Genomic DNA, 21550 nt, shown 5'->3' with positions numbered 1-21550 from the left:
AAGCATGTAGCAAAGACACGCTGAGATACACCTACAAAAATATTACAAGGCATGAAATAGTTTTAAAACCAGACTTCCATACCATTTGCGGGGGAGCTTGTTGCCACGTGGAAATGAAGCAACAAGCATGCACAAGGGCTGCATTTGTGCAGCCATGCCCTCCAGGTGTGCAAGCGGCAGCAGCTACGCACGGGTGCTGGGGAGCAGCGGCTCCCTCCCTCCACACTTCGCTTGTACCCTTTTAAAGCAGTACACAGGAATTGCACCGCAGTGACTTTTAATTTGGATTTTACTTTGCAGCCACTGGTTTTCTCCCCGCTGCCCCAATGTCGTTCTGATATTTTTGGCCTATTACCTCCCTTTTGCAATATCCTGCTGTCAAAATAACTTGACTCCGGGCTGAGTGATGGAGCTTTGCACGGTGGTATTAACAGGGCCCTTGCACGCATCCTTTATGTTCCCCAGTACAGTGCAGATTTCAACCAGATGGTGCTGAGATGTGCCAGGAGCTGTACAAGCAGGGAACAAACAAACAAGCAATGGTCCTGTCCAAAAGAGTTGCAGTCCAGGGAGTAACACTCCTCACTGAGATTTTATTTATGGAAACCAGAAAAATGACCATTGTTGGTTTGGTTGCAGGAGCAGGCTGTGAAATGTCTTCAGCTATGTGGTAGCCAATGCTAGTATGGCTTTTAGCTCAACGAAAGCAGGATCAGGTCCTTGCACGTGCCCAGCAGCTGGTGTAGGGAGACAGGAAGCATTGTAAATTATTGCTATTCTCACTAGTCATTTATAAAAGCTCATACACCACACTGTTTGTGAATGGCCGTGCAAAGTTGTGTTAAAACATTCCCTGCTCCCAAAGAGGTTGTTGTCAAAGAAAGGGTCTGACAAAGTAACAGCTATCACACCGAGGGGTGAGACCGGGGAGGTAAGCAAAGCAAGCAGGATTAATTTAAGCAAAAAATCTCGTGAAGATGGAGCAGGGAATGAGAGACAGCTGGTATTTGGTGGAAAAGAGCCATGAGTTTCACACCAGTTCCCCACGGGGAAGCAGGAAGGAAGCTGGAAGTGGCAGGAGACAAAGGACAACCCAAAGGTCAGGGAAGAGATGAGAGGGGATTGTGAGAAGTAACAGGAGCATAAAGGCTAATGATGGATTTATGTAAGGCAGGAAGACCATAAGGGACAGCAACGCTCTGGTTTGACTTCTTCGGGCTGATGGGACGGTGACACCAGGGCCAGGATGTTCCAACTGGTGCCCCAGGGAGCGGTGGCAGGGTGCAGGGGAAGTGTGTGGTCACTGCGTGCTGACTTCTGCAGATGTCACATATAGCTGCATTATGTACGTTTAGGTCTTCCAAAAAACTCTTATGCTTTACTGCAGCAACCAGCCTCAAATCCGTCATGGCGCATCAATATGTTGCCTACAGATGGACAGGGAGCATACAGCCGGGGCCACTTCAGCAGTTAATGCACCCAGCATGGGCTATTGTAAAAGAGTATTTGGAAGTCGAATGATGCATCGGTGTTTCTTCTCAGGGAAGTTGCCAAATGACTTTATTACAACATTGTGTCACGCAGCTGTTGGCATTGCACTCACCATGGTGTGCTAATAGGCACCGAAAGCACTTTGGCCACTTTGGCTTGATTTCATGTCTATGATTGTAAAAATACTGATTGAGAATTTCGGCCCCTTTGCTCGCTTTTTGCTGTGCGAGGACAATATTCTGGCCAGGATCCTAGTGCTGAGGAGCATCGGGGAGTGTTTAAGGACTTTTATCTCAGTCTGTATCTGTATTTCCATTGATTTTTTTTGTCTGTAACTATGAGACCCCAAATTATCCACAAGCCCTTCCATCCCACTACAACACAGTTGTATGTTATGTTCTTTCTGCACTCGTAATTACAGGGCAAAAGAGACTGTAGCGGGCAGCAGAGTTTATAATAACATGCCCCATGCTCCCAACAAGCGGCAGCACTTCAGGGCAGGCTCGCCAAACGGAGGCTTTGCCATCCTGCCCGGCAGCGTGCCCGACCCTTCCCTGCCGGGGGCAGCGCCGCGGGGCCTGCCGGCCCACGAGGGTTTGTGCCCGGCCGCGGGGCTGGGATGGCTCCCGGCCGAGGCGGCTCCTTCGTGTTCCTGGGTACTTGACATGAGGGCAGCCCCGGAGTGGGGTCTTTACCTCCGAGAGAGCCTTTTGGGACGTATGAAAAGCCATCCATCAAAGGTGTTTTTATATGCCTTTTTTTTTTTTTTAAGAAATAACCCCCAAAGTATAGCCTTTCATTTATATCTTTCATGTGATTAAAAAAAAATCTTTTTTGAAATACCCTTTAATGCAATTCCTTTCAGTCCTGTGCAATGTCTGGGAGAGGTGCGAGAAACTCCCAGGCTGGAGCAGGCGCTTTCGAACGCCTCGTCCGCCCCATTTCGCTGCCCCCAATCTCCACGCGTGGCGAGCTGAGCATTGCCGAGGTTTAAGCGAGCGACCGGAGCCGTCTCCCGGCACGCGCTCCGTGTCGCGACTTTATTATAAACTCTCGGACAACCGACTGCCGCCGTGGGGAGGAGCGGGGAGGATGCGGGCCGCGGAGCTGCCTTTCTCCGCGGAAAATTGCCTCGAGCCGGGAAAGGTGCGGCAGGACCCGTGCCGGCCCCGCGCCCTGCCGGCCGCGGGCACGAGCTGTCCGAAGCCACGGGCCGGGGCGCGCTGCGTGGGGCCAGCGGGGCCCCGCGGTCTCGAGGGGACCCCGCGGATCAGAGTGTGGGGGGGAGGGGCCTGCGCGCGGGAGAGTCGCGCGTGGAGGAGTCGCGCGCGGGAGCGTGGCGCGTGGGGCGCTGCCCGCCGCCGCCGCGGGGCTGCCCCGCGCAGGTGCCCGCGGGCCGCGGCGCCCCCGCGGAGCCCCGCGCTGCGGCGCGGCCGAGCCCCCCGGCGGGCACGTCACTTCCTTGCAAACTTTTCCCGAGGAAATGTCTCCGCCGAAGTTGCCGCTGGCCGCCGGGCGCGGGGGCGGCGTGCGCGGGCGCTGAGCGCGGAGCGCGGAGCGCCTCCCGGGCATGCCCGGCCGCCCGCGGGGCGCGGGCTGAGCGCGCACGGCGAGCTCGGCGGGGCGGCCGCGAGGCGCGCCCGGCCCGCGCGGAGGCGGCGGCGGCGGCGCCCTCGGCTCCGCGCCGCTTCCCCGCGCGCCGCTGCGGAGCGCCGGCCATGGCGCGGGACTGCGCGGCGCGGAGCCTGGACGGCATCGACCTGGCGGCGCTGCGGGTAAGGGGGCTGCGGGGGCGCCGGGACGCGTGTCCCCCCGCGGGGCTGCGCGGCCGCCGCCGCCTCCTCCGCGCGGCGCCGGGGCGCCTGGACGGGGCGCCCGCGCTCGGGGCGCGCAGCGGGCTCCGCGCTCCCCCCGCTCCGCGTTTTCTTCTTCTGACGGCGCCGCTGCCGTGCAGCGGGGAGCCGGCGCGGCCGGTGGTGCCGTGGCACGCGTGGGCCGGCCCCGCCGCGTCCCGCCACGCGTGGCGCGGCCCGGGCGTGCTGCTCGCGGGGGGACCGGCTGCGCCGCGGGGCAGGGGCTGCGCTGCGCTGCGCTGCGCGCTGCGGCGGCGGCCGGGCTCTGTCCGCTTGGCGTGGGGAGCGCGCATCGCCGCGCAGCCCGGCGCCTTCCCGCGGCGGCGGCTGCGCCCCGCCGTGCGCTTCGCTCCCCCCGAGCTGACGGGCAATTCCTGCCGACCTCACTGAGAGCGGTTTGAGTCCTGTGGAGCTGTGCAGAGAAGGCAAACAAGAAACAAGGGTTTTCCAGAGGAAAATGTGTGTGTGTGTGTGTGGGGGGGGATGTTGTTTTGTTTGTTTTTGGTTTTTTGTTTTTTGCAAAGCTAAAAATGTCAGTGTTCACCTAGTTTACTGTAAATCTTTGGCATTATACTCGTGGCTTGCAGTTTTTAAGGTAATCCAGTTTTGGGCATGTTAAAAGTGACCCAGTTAGTCTTTTGCATCTGCAGACAGTTAACAAGAATGTGTATGATGCCCCTTAGTTCCACTTTGCTTTTTTACCTGGAAGCTTATCAACCCAGTCCGACCAATGCTATTTTTTTCTGGAGCAGGAAAGCTTCTTCTCCGGAAGCAGGGAGAGAAGGAAGGGGAAGAGCTCAGCTGTGGCAAAATGCTGTGAGCTCCAGACAAGGAAATCAAAAGAAGCTACTTTCTGAAAATATCAGGAAAAAAAAAAAAAAAAAGGCTGGGAAAAACTTTTGCAAAATCATATCGCTAGGAGGCCAAGCCAAAGCGAGAGGCGGAACGGCAGCGGAGTTGGTCGTGTTTGAGAAGATGGTATGAGACCCCCTAGCTCTGCCCAGAGGAGTAAGATAAAATGGGGAAAGATCTTTAGAGCTTAAGCAGATGAATCTTATCTTCCTAAATAAATGATAAGAAACCCGTGTAAGCTTGCAAAAGGAGAGTGCTGCAAGCCAGGCAGCAGGCTTTGTGTCAAACCGTGGATGATGCAGAAACCTCCCGGAGGCTCTGGAGTGCTGCAAGTTTCAGCCGTGGCGGGGGAAGGAGGAATGTGTCCATCCTGGGGAAGCATGCTTGACATGTCTGCAGCCTGAGTCTGGGGTTCATGTTTAGTGGGAAGTGGAGGTGGATGAAGAAGAAGTGGGGCTGGGCCCCATGGAAATTATGTAAAGAAAGGTACTTCTCCTTTATACTGTGCTTTAGGGGCTCCTGGGGAGCTGCCTGCAATATTCAGCTGGGGTGAGGAAGCCTGAACCAACAGGGCAGCGAGGACATGTGGTCATCCCTGGCTGGGATTGCTCCCTGCCTGTGCAAGCCAGCCTTGTCCTCTCCAAACAGGGGCTCGCTGTGCCCTGCCCTGGGTCATGGAAAGGGCTGGTTTGGGCTCCCATGTGCTGGGAGAAGCATCTCCCTGGAGTTCTTCTGCCCCAAGCTGCTTTACTGCCCAGGCAGGCCTGGGTGATCTGATGGGGAAAGCAGTGATGATTACAGACTTGCTGAGGCTGGGCTCATCAGGGCAACCAGGTGGTTAAAATGCCTCCAGTCACTCTGTTAAGTGCTGGAGGGTAGGGGCTAAGTGGTGGTGCTGGTGTTTCCAGCACCTGCCATGGGTTTTGCTGCAGCCATTTGGAAGGGCGCGTTTCAGCTGGGCTCCTGCTGTGTGCCATGCTGCTGGGTGGAGGAGAAGTAGATGGCCTGGGTGCCTCCGGATCAGCAGTCTCATTGCTGCCTTTTGAGCATGCTGCAGATGACTCGCAGGAAAGCAAGAAGACCAGCATATGGTATAGTCCATTACAGTAATTAACCTTAAAGTGATGAATGTTCAGGTCAGGATTTTGGCATCTGTTAAAGGAAGCCTTGCAGTTTGGCAGGGGCTGGCTGCTGGAGGGTTAGCTGGGCCATGGGGCTTCAGTGTTAGCTGAGAGGAAACACTACATCAAAGATGATATGTAGCTCCAAGATAATTAAGAAGTTGGCCTGTTGTGAAGACTTTGCTGGTGGAGGATGCAGTGCTGATATCCAAGCAAACAAGGGCAGTGCAAGGACCGAAGTCAGAGCCCAAAGTAATATCTTTTATGACTCCAGCAAGGCTCTGCTCGCTACTGAGTCCTGACTGAAAGGAAGGAGATGGCCAAGCGTATTGGCTGCAGTCAGTGCTTTGGGAACTTGAGACACTGATGCCTAATTGCAAGGACAGGGGTAGGATTTTAGTTATATTAAAGTTCAAGCTAATACCTATTTAGACTTTTTTTTCTGGAAGTGTTTGAAACCTTTAGAAACATGCTATTAGGATGCTAAATTGGAAGGAAATTGATTGGAGGGAGAGAGGGAAGCTGGTTTTGAGGTACATGAAATTATTATATTTGCATGAATAGATGAGGTTGGAGAAGAAGAGTGAGGACAGAGGACGTGTTTGCGTGTAAGGGACAGTGGCAGCATACTCAGAATTTAGAAATGTGGTTCAGCTCCCTGCAGACCTCTGCATGCTGTGCACCCCCCCCCCCCCCCCCGAACTCCTCAGTGCTCCTCTCGGCAGCAGAAGGTGTGGCAGTGGGGCAGCTGCTGGGGTTGCCCCCGGGGAGGAACACGGGCCCTTCTCCGCACAGAGACCCTTGCAGGGAGGAGCTCGGCGGAGCGGAGCAGCCCGCAGACCAGGTGCGGCTCGGTGGGCAGGTCACACGCGAGTCAGGGTTGTGGCAACCACCTGACTTCTCGCTCTAGTACGAGCAGCGACAGTGGGATGTCGCTGATGCCAGCTGGGCTGCGGCTAAGAGTATAGCTCATGTATATCCAAGGCTAGTGGAAATGAAAAATGAAGAAACAGCAAGGAAGCCAAGTGATTTACAAAGATCCCAGTGTTGCAAGCCCTCTTATGTCTGTGCCTACTTCTGTACCCCAGCGGTTTCACTGACTTCCTCTTGCATAAGAGGAATTGGGGACTAAGCCTAGGCGGACATGCCCTACTACTCTTGTCTTAAAAATCAGAGGCAGAACAGACTAGCCAGTGCACAGGTCCAAAAGTGAGCAAATTGGCCTGGCAATGCATTGTTAATTAGGTTTAAAGATAATAGTTAAAAAAATCTTGTGAGGTTGACATTCTGGGAAGCATAAGATTAAAACCCCATTTAACTTCAAGAAAAAAATGAATTGCTTAATACCTTCAGTGTGAGACTAAACTGGATCTTTGAGGATATCAGGAGGACTTGCATTTTGATACCACTTGAGCTGCTTTGAATAGCTGGTCGGTAAGGCAGTGTGGGAAGTGTGTGTTGTGTGGCTCTGAGAGGGAAAACGGTTGCCCTTTTGTCATGACAGTCACGGTGATAAAGGCAGAATCTACTCAGAGGAAATCCCAGGTGTTTCCATGGTTATTATGCCTAAGTAAAACTTCTAGATCAGATATGAGGAATGCAATGTTTTTATTAAAATAATAACATATAATTAAAATAGGATTTGCATGGAGAAATGGTTTTGTATCTTAAAAAAAAGTCTTCCAACCACAGTTGTAGAAATTGTGCTTCTGAGATAAAGAACTTTTCTGTGTTGCATCCCTCAGCAATACCAATGAACATCAACTGACATGACAGATTGCTGAAACAGATGTGGTAAAACTGACACATGGAATTAATAATATTTTATATAAATCTCTCAATGATATCATCCCAAGAAATGAGCTGGACTGATGAATGGCTCTGCCAGATACCATGAAACTGGTAACTGGTCTCCTGAGTTCTTAATGTTTTTATATAAATCTCCCAAGTGAGTTTTTGAGAGCAACTGTTCTTTTTTTTAATGCGCTCGCTCACGCAGGAGTGAATGTTTACTCGCCGGTGCATTGCTGCAGAATGTTCCTCCGAGCCCTTGCAGCTCCTCACGCATAGTTTTTGGAGAAGGACATCTGCTGCAGTGGCTGGTCTTAGTGCAACTCATGCCAGCCACCAGTTGGGCTCGTGTGGTTCGTGCGCCACACTGTTCAGTGGACACGTGAATCTTCTGTGTAAATTCGCAGCAATCTAGTTTGAGTTCAAAGCCAAGACTTGAGTACATCAGTCAAATTCATCTTGTTGTGTTTGCAGAACAGGGCAATTGAGAGTTCTCAGCCTGTGGTTGGTATTATGATTCCCCTGGGATGATGTATTTCCCTTTCGTAAGGTAATCAGGCTCAGCTGCTTTGTATGATATTTTTCAATATTATTATTCAGAGTCTTTCCTTTGTTATGTTACTAATCCTGACCGTTTCATAGCAGAGCACAGCAGCTCAGCCTCTACACTAGCTCAGTGGTTTCTAAGGCATAGGAAGCCTGGATCTTATTCCTTATTCTACCACCAAGCTGCATTGTGAACCTTGGATATATCTCTTGACTTTCCAAATTCTTCTTGCATCTCCATTTATTTGTCATATCAAAAGTGTTGACATGTTACAAATCTTCATTGAGTTGTCTTCTGTGGAGTTTTGAGCAACTTGGCTGAAAATGTTAAAAACAATATATTGCTTACAGTATACTATCGCATACTGTGTAGTATACTGTATTTGCTGTGTTGTTTCCCCATTAGTCTGTAATATAGATCATTAGATGTGCCACAGATGTTTTCATCTGATTGTGAACAGTTCTGCTCCTTTATGAAGTGATTGCTTTGCTGCAAATAACATTATTTCTTCTGCTTTTTGCAGGACCCTGCAGGGATATTTGAACTGGTGCAGGTTGTTGGAAATGGGACATATGGACAAGTCTATAAGGTTTGGATGCCTCTTTAATTTATGATGCTGTTCTTGATCAAGGTTTTTTTCCTGAAGCAGCATGAGCACCGTTTAAGAAGCCGAAGATACTGTCTCAATAATAGTGTGCTTTATCTCACCATCTCTTCTGTTCGATGCAAGACGGTGTCAGCTCAGAAACTCTGTGTCCCTTCCTTCTGATGCGTTCGTGTGTCTTTTGGCTGCTGCAGGCCAGGTTACTGTGTTGGCTCTTGTACTGACTTCCATTTGCCCCATTTTTTCTATTTTGTGGTTATTTCCACTTCTTCAAAATTATTAAATAGCTGGCTGGCGCAAATTAACATCAATATATCTAAATTTAGGCTGAATTGGGTGGAATACCCAATTTAGACTAAAATAGCAGTACTGTGCAAGACAAAGGTGTGAATTAACCATGCTCTGCAGGCCAAGAAGTTTTTGGTTTCCATTACTACATTTCTGCCCATGATACCAGAGCAGATTTACTAGTCAAGAAGTCACAGCAGCAAAACAGTGTGTCTGCCGTGACGTGCTACGTACGTTGTGCGATGCGCACCTTAAGCTGTAAGAAGTAATCTAGAAAAGTGTTCTTTCGTTTCAAAGCCTTTCTTAAGAATGATCTAAGAAGGGAAAATAGGCATGATAAAGTAGGGAACTGAGCATGCATCATTCTGGTTCAGAGGAAGAAGATGGGAAGGAAAAGGCTGCGGTGCTGGCCCGCTGGAAGCGCAGCCCTGGAGGGAGCTGTCTGGTCTTGAATTTCCCTCAAATCTCCCTGCAGGCAAGCGCCTACGTAATGAGCATCTGTATATCCGTGCAGGCTGTTCCTGCATTGATCCCCTAATGCACAGAAACGCAGGAGGAGGACTACCTGTCTTTCTCTGATTCCAGCGTATGAATCCTTTTTTCATACACTTGTTACCTTCCGGTGTCTGTCTTCTCATGGCTGATTTGCTGTGATTGCATTTAAGTTTCTGTCTGAAGCTATTGATACTTTTTCAAAAACTGGAGAACTCTCTGCAGAAGCAGAGAAGATTGATCGTTATTTTCTACTTTCTCATATTACTTTTAAGATTTATTTTTATGTCGGAAACAGGATCTTCCTCATGTAACTGTCTGTTGCACTGATTAAGCCTGTGTTGTATGTGAGATTGACATTCAGATACTGAGGTCGGGATTACTAAACTAAAGACTTGAGAGTTCATATGGGCAGATCAGATGCCAGTAAACATCTAGGAACATTTTTTCCAGTGGAATCGCAGGGATTTTCACCAATGAAAGTTGCTAAAACTCCCTAAACTGCCTCTTAAATGTTGCCCCCCACCCCATGTCTGGACTTATTTCATATAGGGAAAGGAAAAACTTTGATCTAGATATCTTTTAACAATGTTGAGGGTGAATCAGCTGCTTCTTAATCATGCCAGAAACAGGAAGGAAAAATATAGTTCAGCTTCTGCTGCAAAAGAGAATGTTTTGAATGATCATATGGTTCACTTGAATGTTGAACGTGCAAGAAATGTTGACAAAATTAAAGATTATACCCAAGGGATCAGTCGAGTTGCTCTCTGTATGTTCTTAACTTGTGACTACACTGTGTATAGAGGAGAGCAGGGTCTGACAGCTCAGGACAGTGGGTGGTCTGAACCTCCGATCATTCTCCTGCTCTTGCAGCCACCGCAGCACCTGAGCGAGACACCAAAAGATGGGGCCTCGCAGGACTGTGGGCATCTGGGGAGCTCCTGGAGGCGCGGGGTGCGAGCAGCTCGCGTGATGGAGAGGTGAAGGGGCTCTGTGAAAGCCTGGCTCTGCCAAACTTAGCTCTGTGGAAGCATGCTCGTAACAAAGGCTTTGTTCATGTGAACACGTACAGTCGGTGAAGGAAGTCTTCTGCTGAGGCCTCCTTAGGGGCCGGAGCTGCTCTTCCCTGGAGTTTGGCAGTGAGCCCTGCAGCTGAAGAACGCAAACGAGGACAGCTGACGCGGGCAGATACAAAGTGTGGCTTCCAAACTGCAGGTGGTCAGCTCGGTCTCCGTTTTGAACAGTTTTCATGCTGTCCAAAGCTCCAATGTGTTTTCAAATACCTCTGCAAAAGATGCTGCACACCAAGCAAGTGTACTCAGAGGTAGTCTCTCTGGTGCTGGCTTTGCAACCAGAACAAAAATCCCATTTCCTTTGAAGGAAGGCTGATGCAAACAGCACTACTGCTTCTGAAGTGACCAAAGAAGTGAGGCTATAGTATTCACTTCTCTTTTCACTGCTATGTAGGATGTGTCTCAATGTATACAATGCTAGGAGTGATGGAGCTAATTGGGCAGTGCTGGAATCATCCTGTAGTTTGTCTAGTCAAGAGTATAGGCCTGTGATCCTAAGTATTTAAGTTATAAAGAAATCGCATACTTGGTCATGCCTCTACTGCATGTGTTTATTCTTCAAAGCATCAGAATTTTCCATACATTCAAAAATAGATACACATAGTAGTTTGCACATAGTCGCAACCAAATATATCCAAGATCACTGAATTGCTTGGTTGGCTATGAAAATGACTCATTAGGCTATATGTTTTGATAAATGCAACTCCATAAAAATAAAAAAAAATAGAGGATTAATCATGAGATTTGGAAAAAGATTTATTGAAGGACAATATTGTTCATATAAAAACACTGATGAAATGAAAGGGGTATAAATTGTATCCACGATAATACTAGAGCTGTTTAGAAAAGTTATAAAGTTAGAATTTTAATATAATAACTGGCTAAGAGCTAGGGGATTCTTTGACAACTTATGAAGTAGTAGGACATAAATACATCAGAACTGATGATTTCAACCCTTTTGAAAAAAGTATGACTGTTAAAAAATCTGGTGGTGCTCAGAAGTCATGAGACCTAGAGGCTTAGTTATCTCTTCAAATGACAGATGAATTTTTCAGGTAATTGCTTGATTCCAGGAGCCAAAGGCAGGAGGAATGACTCTGAATAAAAGTGTGGAAAGTGGTAGTTTTCTGTGGGTTTTCTGTGAAGGCAGTTGAAGGTAGCGCACTGGCCAGCAGTTGGAAGAATATGAATATTTACTCTTTCATACCCTTGTTTCCTCAGGTTTGAAGTACAGAAGATTAGATAGTGTCCAGTTGCATAGTCTCCACTGAACACGTGTGGAAAAGGGAAGTTTGGACCTTCCCAGGCACTAGTTGAACTGTCCTCCTGTGGACCATAAGTGATAGGGGCCAAGAAGGCTTTGTTGGGGAGATGGAGCAACCCTTCCAAGTATGAGGACCAGTGGCTGTTTGGGCTGCTGATTAGTAAGGGCTTTCAGGCAGAGCAGTGTTTTGCATTGCTTAACTGCAAGCCTCATCTGGGAAGAGATGAGACTGTTGAAGTTGTCAGACGCGAATTGTTGGATTTCACTTCCTCTCTGACCTGCAGTCACATGGACTTGGAATTTCTTCTCACAATCAAGCTAAGGAAGTTTGAATCTGCTGTCATCTGGGGTGGCAGTAACACTGCAGAAAATGACGTCTGAAACAGACTGTGGGACTCGCTTCATAGCTTATTGGGCTTTTTTTTGTTAGCTAAAAAAAGCCCCAAAGAACAAGATAAATAAAACTTGCTGAATTGCTAATCCTACACTTTGAGCTGTGCTCTGAGAGTCCTCGTCCTTCTAAGAAGTTTTCATGGGCCAAATGAGGTCATCAGCAGCATCTGCACAATCTGCTAGTTTTCTGATGTTGAAAAGCACCTGACTGGGGCTTTTTACTTCCTTTGCCTTAATGATGCAGATCAGCCCCTTTCCAGAGCCAACATTTTTGGTTAGCTTAGGGAATGAGAGGTCAGTGTCTTTGACACATTCCCAGAGTTGAAGTTTTTTTAGAGTATGATCTTGCAGGCTGATAATAAATTGCAACAGATCTATAGCTGATTTGTGTACAAGTTGATTATATCTTTAATGGAATCTGAGGGCATGGAGAGTTTGAGATTTGGGACTGTGAAGTTCGGAAGGGAGGAGATGGGTTCCCAGTAATGCATCTGGTGAAGACAAAGGTGGGCTGCTGCTGCTGAGGCTGGCAGAGGGAAACTACCCCTGCCCCCCCCCCCAGGGGCCCTGCACGACCAATAATTTTATTTCTTATGTAATTGTATAAGACTGTGGATATATCTAAAGGAAGCAGGTCTGAGTAAGGAAGTGCCATTTTTTTTCATACAGCTGTTTCTTGGCATTAAATCACACTTCAATTGTTGACATAAGTTATGAGTTACTCTGCTGTTGATGTACAGTGGCAGGGGTGCAGTGAAGCATAAATATGACTTCTTCGTTTATCTTAAGCAATTTTTAAATCTCTTAAGCTTTTCATAATTCATTTCATTAAAGGACTGGCTGAAGTAAATGAGACCAAGCAGGAAAAATTTTAAAAAGCAACGTGGTTTATTTTTTGAGGAAGAATTGGTACTATGTGGAAAAAATTCCATGGCCATGCTAAATTATGAAGTGTGAAAGCCTGTGGACTGTATTGAAAGCCTTAATTGATGGTAGTGCCTCAGGCAGTTACTGGAAGGCTAAATTTAAGAAATGTTGCCATTATGTTCAGTGCAATCCAAAAGGTGATTATATATTAGCTAAAGATTTCAAAAACCTCCCTTCCAAGGTCTGGTCATAGGTAGCCACCTTTTAAGGAATGCCTGGCCTTGCAGAGCTGTGATTTCAGAGTCTCCAGATTGCTGTGAACAGGCATTAAAAGTGTCACATCAGCTCAGGGTGTTTTGTTATAATTTTTGGTCAGTTACAGTTTTCAAGTCAATCATCTTTCAAGGTGCTAAGATTTCAATGAATCAAGTGGGGAAATCACTTATTTTTGGACAAATAACGAAATGCTATTCTGTGATTCAAGAGCAGTTGATAGAAGTACTTGTTTGTCTATTTGTTTTCTTTATCTGGGTTTTTAATAGCGTAGCTGATTGTCTTGTCTACGTGAAAAGCTAGTTTGGTATTGTAGGCTGGAGCGTACAGAAAATGTATTGCTGCTGTCTACTGGATGGAGTCAACTCGTTGTGTATATCCTTGCTCCAGGAGAGCTAAGAAATAGTGGAGATTATCTGCTAATCCTGGCAACAGGGGTGTGATTCTAGAACAAGCTTGAGATTAATGCATGATAGTGCCACTGTCGAAGACCTGACTCTGAGAGTGTTAAGGTTTGAAGTACCGAATGCCATATTTTCCTGATAGTTTCCTACACCTGGATGGGAGGATGTTTGGGGAGTACAGGAGATGTGAGTCTTGGTAGATGCAACATACCTACTGTCCAGCCAGCCTACTGGATCCTGGATGACTGACTTAGAGAACACACGAAAACATAGTGACAATGACTTTTATTTGAAATTCATCCTGTGTGTATAGTGGTCCGAGTCTGAATCCAGGAGCAGTTTTCTTTTTCATGGGGACTTTTAGAAATATGAGAGGGGGGTTGTTTTTGTTTTTAGTTTTTATATCTTGGCTTCTTTCCTTAGTTACATGGCAATGCTGCAGTACATTCAGCACTGGCATTTAAAATAATGGATCATACATGTGAAATTAATTAGCAAATCATAAGGTTGTGGTTCTAGTTAGTGAATATTTCAGAAGAATTCAATTAAGACTCTTAAGTGTAGGACTAGTTTATCAAAAATAGAAGAGTAAGGATGGAAAAAACTGTCAGCAATAAAGGCTCTTTGAGCCCAGCAACGTACAATAATTAGATGTGCCAGATCAGCCATTAGAGATTAGTAAAATACTTGCAAATAATTTGTAGGTAGGCCTGCCACTTCCAGCTCTTCCATGTTTTGCACCTGATTGTCCACATGGGAGACAGCAATGCATTTCCATTCTTAACTGGTGGCATTTTGAGCTCATGTTGCGTAAGATTTAAGATGTTGTCATGGGGGTAGGCTATTTTAAGGTAAGAAAACATGCTAAAAATGCATTGGTTATCTTCTCAGCATAGTAAGAAATAGTAAGTTCAACCTCTGAAATCCCCATTTGAGGATATGCGGCACTTTAAATGCATAGCTGATGACATTGATTAGAATAGTCCAGCTGCTCAGCAGCGTACAGAATCGTGTATGTGAAGATTGGGATCAGAGTGACCAGCATGTTGCATACTGAAGCTTATGATGCTCCAGTACAGAGCCTGACCAACTCTGAAATAGTTCCTTGTCTATGTTCTTCAGAATAAATGAGTGGACTTGGGGGGAAAAACTTTTGAAAAATGGTCTATTTGCAGTCAAAAACCTCTCCAGACACGTGATGAGCAATTGGAATAAATGAGTGCAATGATATTATATAATTTTAAAGAGTAGAGACTTCAGTGTGTTGTTTCTAGATGTTTGAGATAAACCCTGCTACAATTTGCCTTTAACTACTGTACCTTTTTTCTGAATAAATTATAGGTCTTCAGTGCCTTGCAACCCACATCATTGTGTCTCCACCTCTCTAATTCTAACAGCTCCATGTGAATGTTACCTTCCAGATCTGTTTTAATGATCTGAAAGAGGCATGTATGTTTTTGAACGTGCTGCTTTGGTATCTCTGGGCTATAGGTAGTAGAACCTAATAAAAAGAACCTATCAATTGATCTCCAAAAATATATTGACAATCTATTTGTCTCTTTGTATTATTATGTGTATTTCATGGACTTACCCAGCATATGGTGCAGAAAACTTGACAGTGTAATGAATCGGTCAAAAGAACTGTATGGAACATGTGCTGCACTTGTGTTCTTTCCAGTTGTCCACATAAACAAGATGTCACCTCGGTTCACCAGTGGTAAATATTCTTCCTGAGCTTTTTGGTCAGTCTTCAGGTATTTTTCATAAGAATATCTTGAATTTGTTTATGTTTGAGGAACCCATTTTTGTAAAAGATTTATCCATGATAGAGCTTTACAATTTACTTTTTGAGCATTCAGCAAGTCTGTTATACTGAGCTAAGCAGTTAAGCCCTGCAAAATGAGATCTTTGGGAACAAACGATTACTTCTGGTGTGTATTTTAGAAAACTAAAGAGTCGTCCTGCTCCAAAGGATGTTTTCTATGTAAATGGTGAATGTGGGTCTCCAGTAATCCCATAGCGGCAGTGCTTTGTTGCAGCTCTTGCTTTGGAAAAAACAGAGGCAAATATGCTGGTGGGTAACAAGGCAGATTCTCCTGCTGAGGACTGTAGTGGATTAACAATTTCCATGGATTGGACACAGCGCCCTGTTTGTAATGTGCATGGAGCAGCGATTGTGCACTGTGACTGTTGCAAAATGCTCACTTTAGCCCTCCAACCTGCGCTCTCAAATCTCCTGCTAGGCTGCCTCCTGCCCTGGCACCACCACCTAGAGCTCCAGCCTGGCTGTGCTCCTCTCTGTCCCACCTCTGATTTTCCCACCCTTGCCTTTAGCTTCCTTGGTGTCTGGTTAGTCTTGCAGTCCTCTTTTGGAGGAGAATGGATGACAGTTTGCTGGAGCTGCAAAGTGAAGCTGTGTCTCATTCTGCGCTCGCTGCTGCAAAGGTGAGCTCACGGTAATTCCTCTGGAGTTGGTCTGACTGGGGTGAGAACAGACATGTTGTGAAAAAACACTGTAAGAAACAATAGTATTAGATGCTGCTGAGTTGTAGCTGTAGAGGTGTAACTTTTGCCCTCTGAAGGCCATTCAACAGCAGGTAAAAGCACTTGAGCAGGAAGGGTTTTATATGTGGTTGGGACTTGAACTTGGGGTAGCAGTAGGAACAGCACTGGAGCTCAACTGCAGCAGCCGCAGGCCCTTCGTTGTGCTGCTTTTCTGGGGCAAGCAGAAGCAAACAGCAGTAAAGAGTTGTTTCTGTTGCCCAGATCAAGCCCTGAGCCAGGTGATTGGCTGTCCTGCGAACTGTGTGCTTGACTCTTGTCAGTACTGAGGTTGCACAGAAGTTCTCCTAGTTAGGTGGTGAGACTTGTTTCATTGAGGATGGAGAGTGCAAAGCCTGATGGAGAGCAGCAAGAGCAAGGGAGCGATCGGTGATCCTACCCTGCAGTGACATTCCTGAGGAAACGGAGTTTAAAAGCTAATTTTTGTTGTTGGCTCAGTTTGAACAACTCCGTCGTTAGACACAGGCGTGGGTCAGGCCCTTGTCCTCTTGTAATGAAATTTCCAGTAAGTAAGTTTAAATTGTAATGTCCATAAATGCGTTAAAATTGTGCATCTCCTGTCTGGGCAGTCAGCTGTTCTCAGGCTGCTGGCAACTTTCCTGGCCTGAGCAGAACTGCAAATACAGATCTGGGGAGTAAAATGAAACAAGAAACTGTTTTTCAGCTGTTAGTAGCATGCTTTTATTTATTTATTTATTTAAAGCCCTTGTGAGTTATAATCCTTCCCTTGTAACCTTATAACACTGTGAAAGGTTTTTAAGAAGTGTTTAAAAGCAGACTTTTTGGAGGTCATTCCCACCCTCTTTTCCCTATAAAATCACAGCCGTAGTAATTGCTGGGATCTTAGGAAGCGACCAATCCAGATGATGTTCCTGGTTGCAGACTGGGTCTTTCCAGTCCCCTACAAGAGTAGTATTTTGAGGTAGTAGGTAACAGCTAGCACATGGCCTATGACAGTGTTGTTAAGCATTCCCGTAATATAAATAATACGTTTTTTTCATGAAGATAAGAGAAGTTGATATGGGCAACTGCAGTTCAGATCTAGCTTTTCCTTTGGGCTCTGCCACTCATTTTTTGCTACTTAATGGGTATGGCCAGCACTTACTGAAGGGCGCTGGTGCCTTGCATCCTTATGGAAAGGGCAGATGTTTGAGGAAAGCATCAGTATTGAGCAATTCTGCTTGTGGTGTTGCTGATCCATTTTTTCAAAGGAGCGGAACAACCTGAGCTCTGAACTGCTTTGAAATTCTGGGTGCTTGAAAACACATGAGTTCACTGGGTATGGGGCGCTCCTTTCTGACCGTATCTATTAAAGCAGAGACAGTCCTCCTTCATATTTTTGTAAGCATCTCAGGATTCTGGTTAGAAGAAATTAACATAATTTTAGAGCTAATTTTTGAGAATTAGTTGATGACTGCATATTGAACAACTGGCCATTTGAAAATGTAGCTTCATAAAATTCAAAACATACTGAGTTTGACTAAAATGTTAGTGGGAAAATTTTAAGAAATTAATTGATATTCCAACTTTGTTTCAGAAATGTCAAAACATTGCATTTCATTTGCTTCATTTCATTGGAACACACGTTTTAGGTTAGCAGAACATTTACAGTTTCATAAATTGTCTTTAGGACTGCACATCCTAAAAGAAGGCACTATCAAACTGAACTAATTTGGCATTGCTAAAATATATGTGTAAAAATTAATTCATGTATTTCAGTTGCATTTGTGTGAGGAATGTTTATAACACAGGGTGAAAACAGTTGTCAAAATATTGATATTCTGTTGAATTTTATGGCATGCTGGAATTGACTGAATTCCATTTTCTGACTCTACAGTTATTCAGTTGTTACATTTGATACCAGCATTTTTTATGCAAAATTTTCTTGCATCTCTATTGTTAAAAGTGAGAACATTTTGAGGAAGATAAAAAATGTTTGGTGGCCTTCTGAAAATACTTATTTTACTGAACTTAAAGCACTTTCTAACTTTCTGGTTTTATTAGGCTAAATGTTAGCAAAGATTTTTCCTGATATTTAAAAATAACAACAAGAGAGAACCAATTTACTAATTATTTCTGCTGTAGTAGATTTATCTACTTAAATCTCTTGATTTTACTCTTTGCTTCAAACCTGTGTACAATTATACTAAAATATGTGACAAAAACAATATAAATATGCATATGGTTTAGATAATGGACTCTTGAATGTATTATTTACACAGATTATCCATGAGGTTGTCGTGTAATGTGGAAAAAGGAAAGAGCCAGGAGAAAACTACTTTGCTTTATTGTTTGCTTTTTCCAGTCTGACATGAAATATTTATCACAGCAGGCATCTTTGCAAACATTTCTGCCTCCAGAAGCCAAATTGTATCAGCAGATACATGATTATCATCCATTAATAAATGGGGTCGAGCTAGGTATTGTGGACCAAAGTGTGCCTGGCGCCCTAAAATCCAGGGCTGTGGTGTTTGGTGTTCCCTCAGCGGCTGCCAGTGGGGTCTGGTTCTGACGGGCGCCCCAGACTGTTGGGTGCCCAGAGGTGCCCGCCTCGGGAGGGGTTCCTAAAAATGGACCTCTTTTGACGATAGATGAAGGGTGACTTGTTTCCAGAGACATTAGAGTATGTTTTGTCACGTCTCCTGACGGAAGATTGCCAGATTTCCGTGGAGTTTCCCAGGCGGATGCACGTGAACGCTTGCTGAGCAGGGGGTGCCCAGTGAAACCAGCAGTTGTGAAGCACTGGAATCTGGACGTTGCAGATGTGGTACATGCCAAATGTGGTGAATTCAGGATACTTTGGGCTTTTTGTGCGTGTGCGGATCAGCCTAAGCAGATCCGACATCTCCCAGATGCACTGAGCCACCTCCTCGCATGCTGCAGAGTAGGTGGGCATGAGCGTAGTGGGTTTCTGGATGCCTACTGGGACGGTTGCCTAGGCAGGAAAAGAGGATGTGTCTAGAGAAACTGAGTGTACTGTAGCCTAATCTCCATAGATAAGCCTGACCGTAGAGAAAGAATGAAGGAATTAAGAAAGGAAAGTTGGTGCAGCTGTCTTGGACGCTTGAAAGATTTTTAGTCAGAACTGTTTTTAGTAGAGGAAGTTGCAAAACAAAGGCTGGAAACTTAGGTCTCTGATCCTGCAAGCTGGAGAATAAAGGTTAGAGAAAGAGGATTTGGGATTCACCCGTTCCCATCTTTCCCTCTTCCTTTCTTTGCGTCGTGTTTTATGTAGGGACCTGCCTGACAAAATGTTTTGCGCAGCCTGTCTCTCTTGCTTGCACGATGAGATTAGAGGATTTTCATGTTGGCACAGGGTTGTGCACCCCTAGACACACGTGCATGGTCAGGTGGGGACTGGGCTTCTGCATGTGTTTGCAGAGCACCCCATGCATTTATGAGGCTGTTCAAATAGTCGCAACAGATTCCCATGCAATTTGTGTGGTGTCATTCGGCTTCTTGCCGCTCTGACACAGTCTGTCCGGTTCACAGTCCTTTGCCCAGGAACAAATGGAAATGGCCTTGCTGGTCCGGGGCGATGCTCCAAGCCCGTGCAGCCCCTGCCCTGTCTGCCGTGCGGCTGGCTTCTGGGTGTCGTTGTGAGTGGATTAAAGACTGCTTGGCTTTCTCAGCTTGTGTAGTTGCTGTATCCTGCATAATTTACATTGCAGAGTTCTGGCAAGTCTCTCCCTTTTGATGTAATTAAATAGAGTAATTCCTCATTTTAGAGAGATAGGCTTCTCTTCCAGCTCCAGCAGGTTTGACTGTGGGGTTCCCAGGGTCTTGTGGTAAAGGCAGCAATGAGACGTCCCCCGGGAGCTGGGCTGGGGTCTGGCAGGGACCGGAGGTGCTGGTGGAGTTTAGGATGGAGGTGACACCACGCTATGTTAACTGTGAATAGGAAAGGGGAGCCTGACTGGTTGAATCCTGTTGTGTGTAAACACTGCCTGAACTTCCAGAGGGGTTGTCTCTCCGGACTTGCTGGCGCACATGCCAGCAGTGGGTTTTCCTTCCTTTCTGGCTTCCTTGGATGCCAAGCAAGTAACGTGAATGTCGTTATAAAGTGTGCTTTTATCTAAGCTGCTCATTTCCTATAGATGTGATGTGATATACAAAATCCCCTGCGATTGCATGATATATTTTCATTCCCAGGGTTTCCCTTATAAAACTGGGAGCATGATCAGCAGGAGAAATGGGGAAGCTGCTGCTTTTGAATTGTTCCCCCAGAGCTGGCTGCTAGCCCTAGGTGGGCTTCCAGGAGCCGGCGGAGATCTGATAAGCCCCATCTAGCTTGTGTCCTGGCTGCTAGGGCCACTTGTGTCACTTGTGTTTGCACATCAGACCTCCTTGAAGGAGGGCCTGACCAGCAAGCTGGGCTTGAAATACAGGAGATTGTGCAGAGGACTTTGCCTCTGAAATTATTTTCTGGTACTATATTCACCTTTTCATTTTTAGCTCAGAGGCTTAACGTTTCCTGCTTGCTGTAGCCATCACCTGGGTGCTGGGGCTAATACATAACTAGGTGTGTGCATGGAGCTGCTGAAGCAGAGCAACAGCTCTCTTGAGGTTTGGCGGAAAGTAGCTTTTTTTTTTTTTTTTTTTTTTTTTTTTTTTTTAGAAAAAATTATTATTACCAACATTTTTCTTGGCAAAAACAAAAGGAAGCTTTAGCAGGTAGAAGGCTGTTGCCTCACCACAGAAACATGTTCTTGCATATAACTGCTGCAAGGGCAAAACCACTAGCTGAGCCCAGCCCTAACTGTGGCCAATGTTTGCTGTCCAGGTTAGTAATAAAAATCCTATTCTCATTGGATCATGAGACATATGAATATTAAGCTTATACCAATCAGATTTTAAATCAGTGTTATTTGCTGACTTTCTTAAACTGATTTTTTTTTTAAAAAAATATGGTAACAGAAATAAAGGGGAATTTCCAAAGAACTCAATATTAGTCTCTCTTTTTGTTAAAACCGCTGTGAAATTGCAAGAATAGAGTTATGCAAAAGATAAGCACTTTGGGAAATGATGCCCAGTGTGGCTGGACTGATCAATGGGAAATAACAAACAAAACTGATGCAGGCCAATGAGCATGTCCACACTTAACAAAATTGAGCTGGAAATACATTTCTAATTAAACTGGGTCAGCCATGTGTGCAAACCAGGTCTCTGAAGATAAGTATTTGAAGCTTTATTTTTTCCAGTGCTTTGCACATAGTGTCATTTGTTTTTTCCTATTCAAAGGGGGTGTAAAATGCTAACGGTGACACACTAGTGCTTTATGCTCACCTTACACTCATTTGATTATAAAGTAAGCGGTAACTAAGGATCAGTGCCGGTGAGCCAGCCCCTTGAGGTGGGCTAGTTTCAGAACCCGTGCTTGTTAGGTACTTGGCTTTCTGCAGCCCTTCTGTTACTGAATTTAGTTATGAATATAGTTTTTCTGTGCAAACAGATGTCAAAAATACATTTTTTTTCTGTAAGTCTTAGTGATGCAAACATGAAAACACTTTTGCAATGTTAATGCTAAGAACACAGGAAAGTAGCCTGCAGGTACTGCTGGTACACAGGTTTCTACATCAAGGTAAATTTGGGAGTAGTTTACACCTCCTGTTCTTTGAGGTAAAACAAAATACTAAAAGTAACAAAATACAGTGCTTGCACATTTGTCTTTAGTT

The 21550-nt window shown here is 45.8% G+C and overlaps 1 protein-coding gene across 3 annotated transcripts in view; it reads left to right on the top strand.

The window, feature by feature from the left end:
- Positions 1-3209: 3209 nt before the first annotated feature.
- Positions 3210-21550, top strand: part of NRK (Nik related kinase) — a 100672-nt gene continuing 82331 nt past the window's right edge. For all 3 annotated transcript variants that reach the window (XM_062585000.1, XM_062584999.1, XM_062585002.1), the window contains exons 1-2: positions 3210-3266; positions 8179-8244. In XM_062585000.1, the coding sequence (XP_062440984.1) occupies positions 3210-3266; positions 8179-8244 (123 nt within the window). The remainder of the gene's footprint in view (positions 3267-8178; positions 8245-21550) is intronic.

This window comes from Rhea pennata, chromosome 11 (assembly GCF_028389875.1).
Source record: "Rhea pennata isolate bPtePen1 chromosome 11, bPtePen1.pri, whole genome shotgun sequence".
Classification (NCBI taxonomy): Eukaryota; Metazoa; Chordata; class Aves; order Rheiformes; family Rheidae; genus Rhea; species Rhea pennata.
The sequence above is the reverse complement of the archived record's forward strand: the minus strand, read 5'-3'. Positions and strand labels throughout refer to the sequence as shown.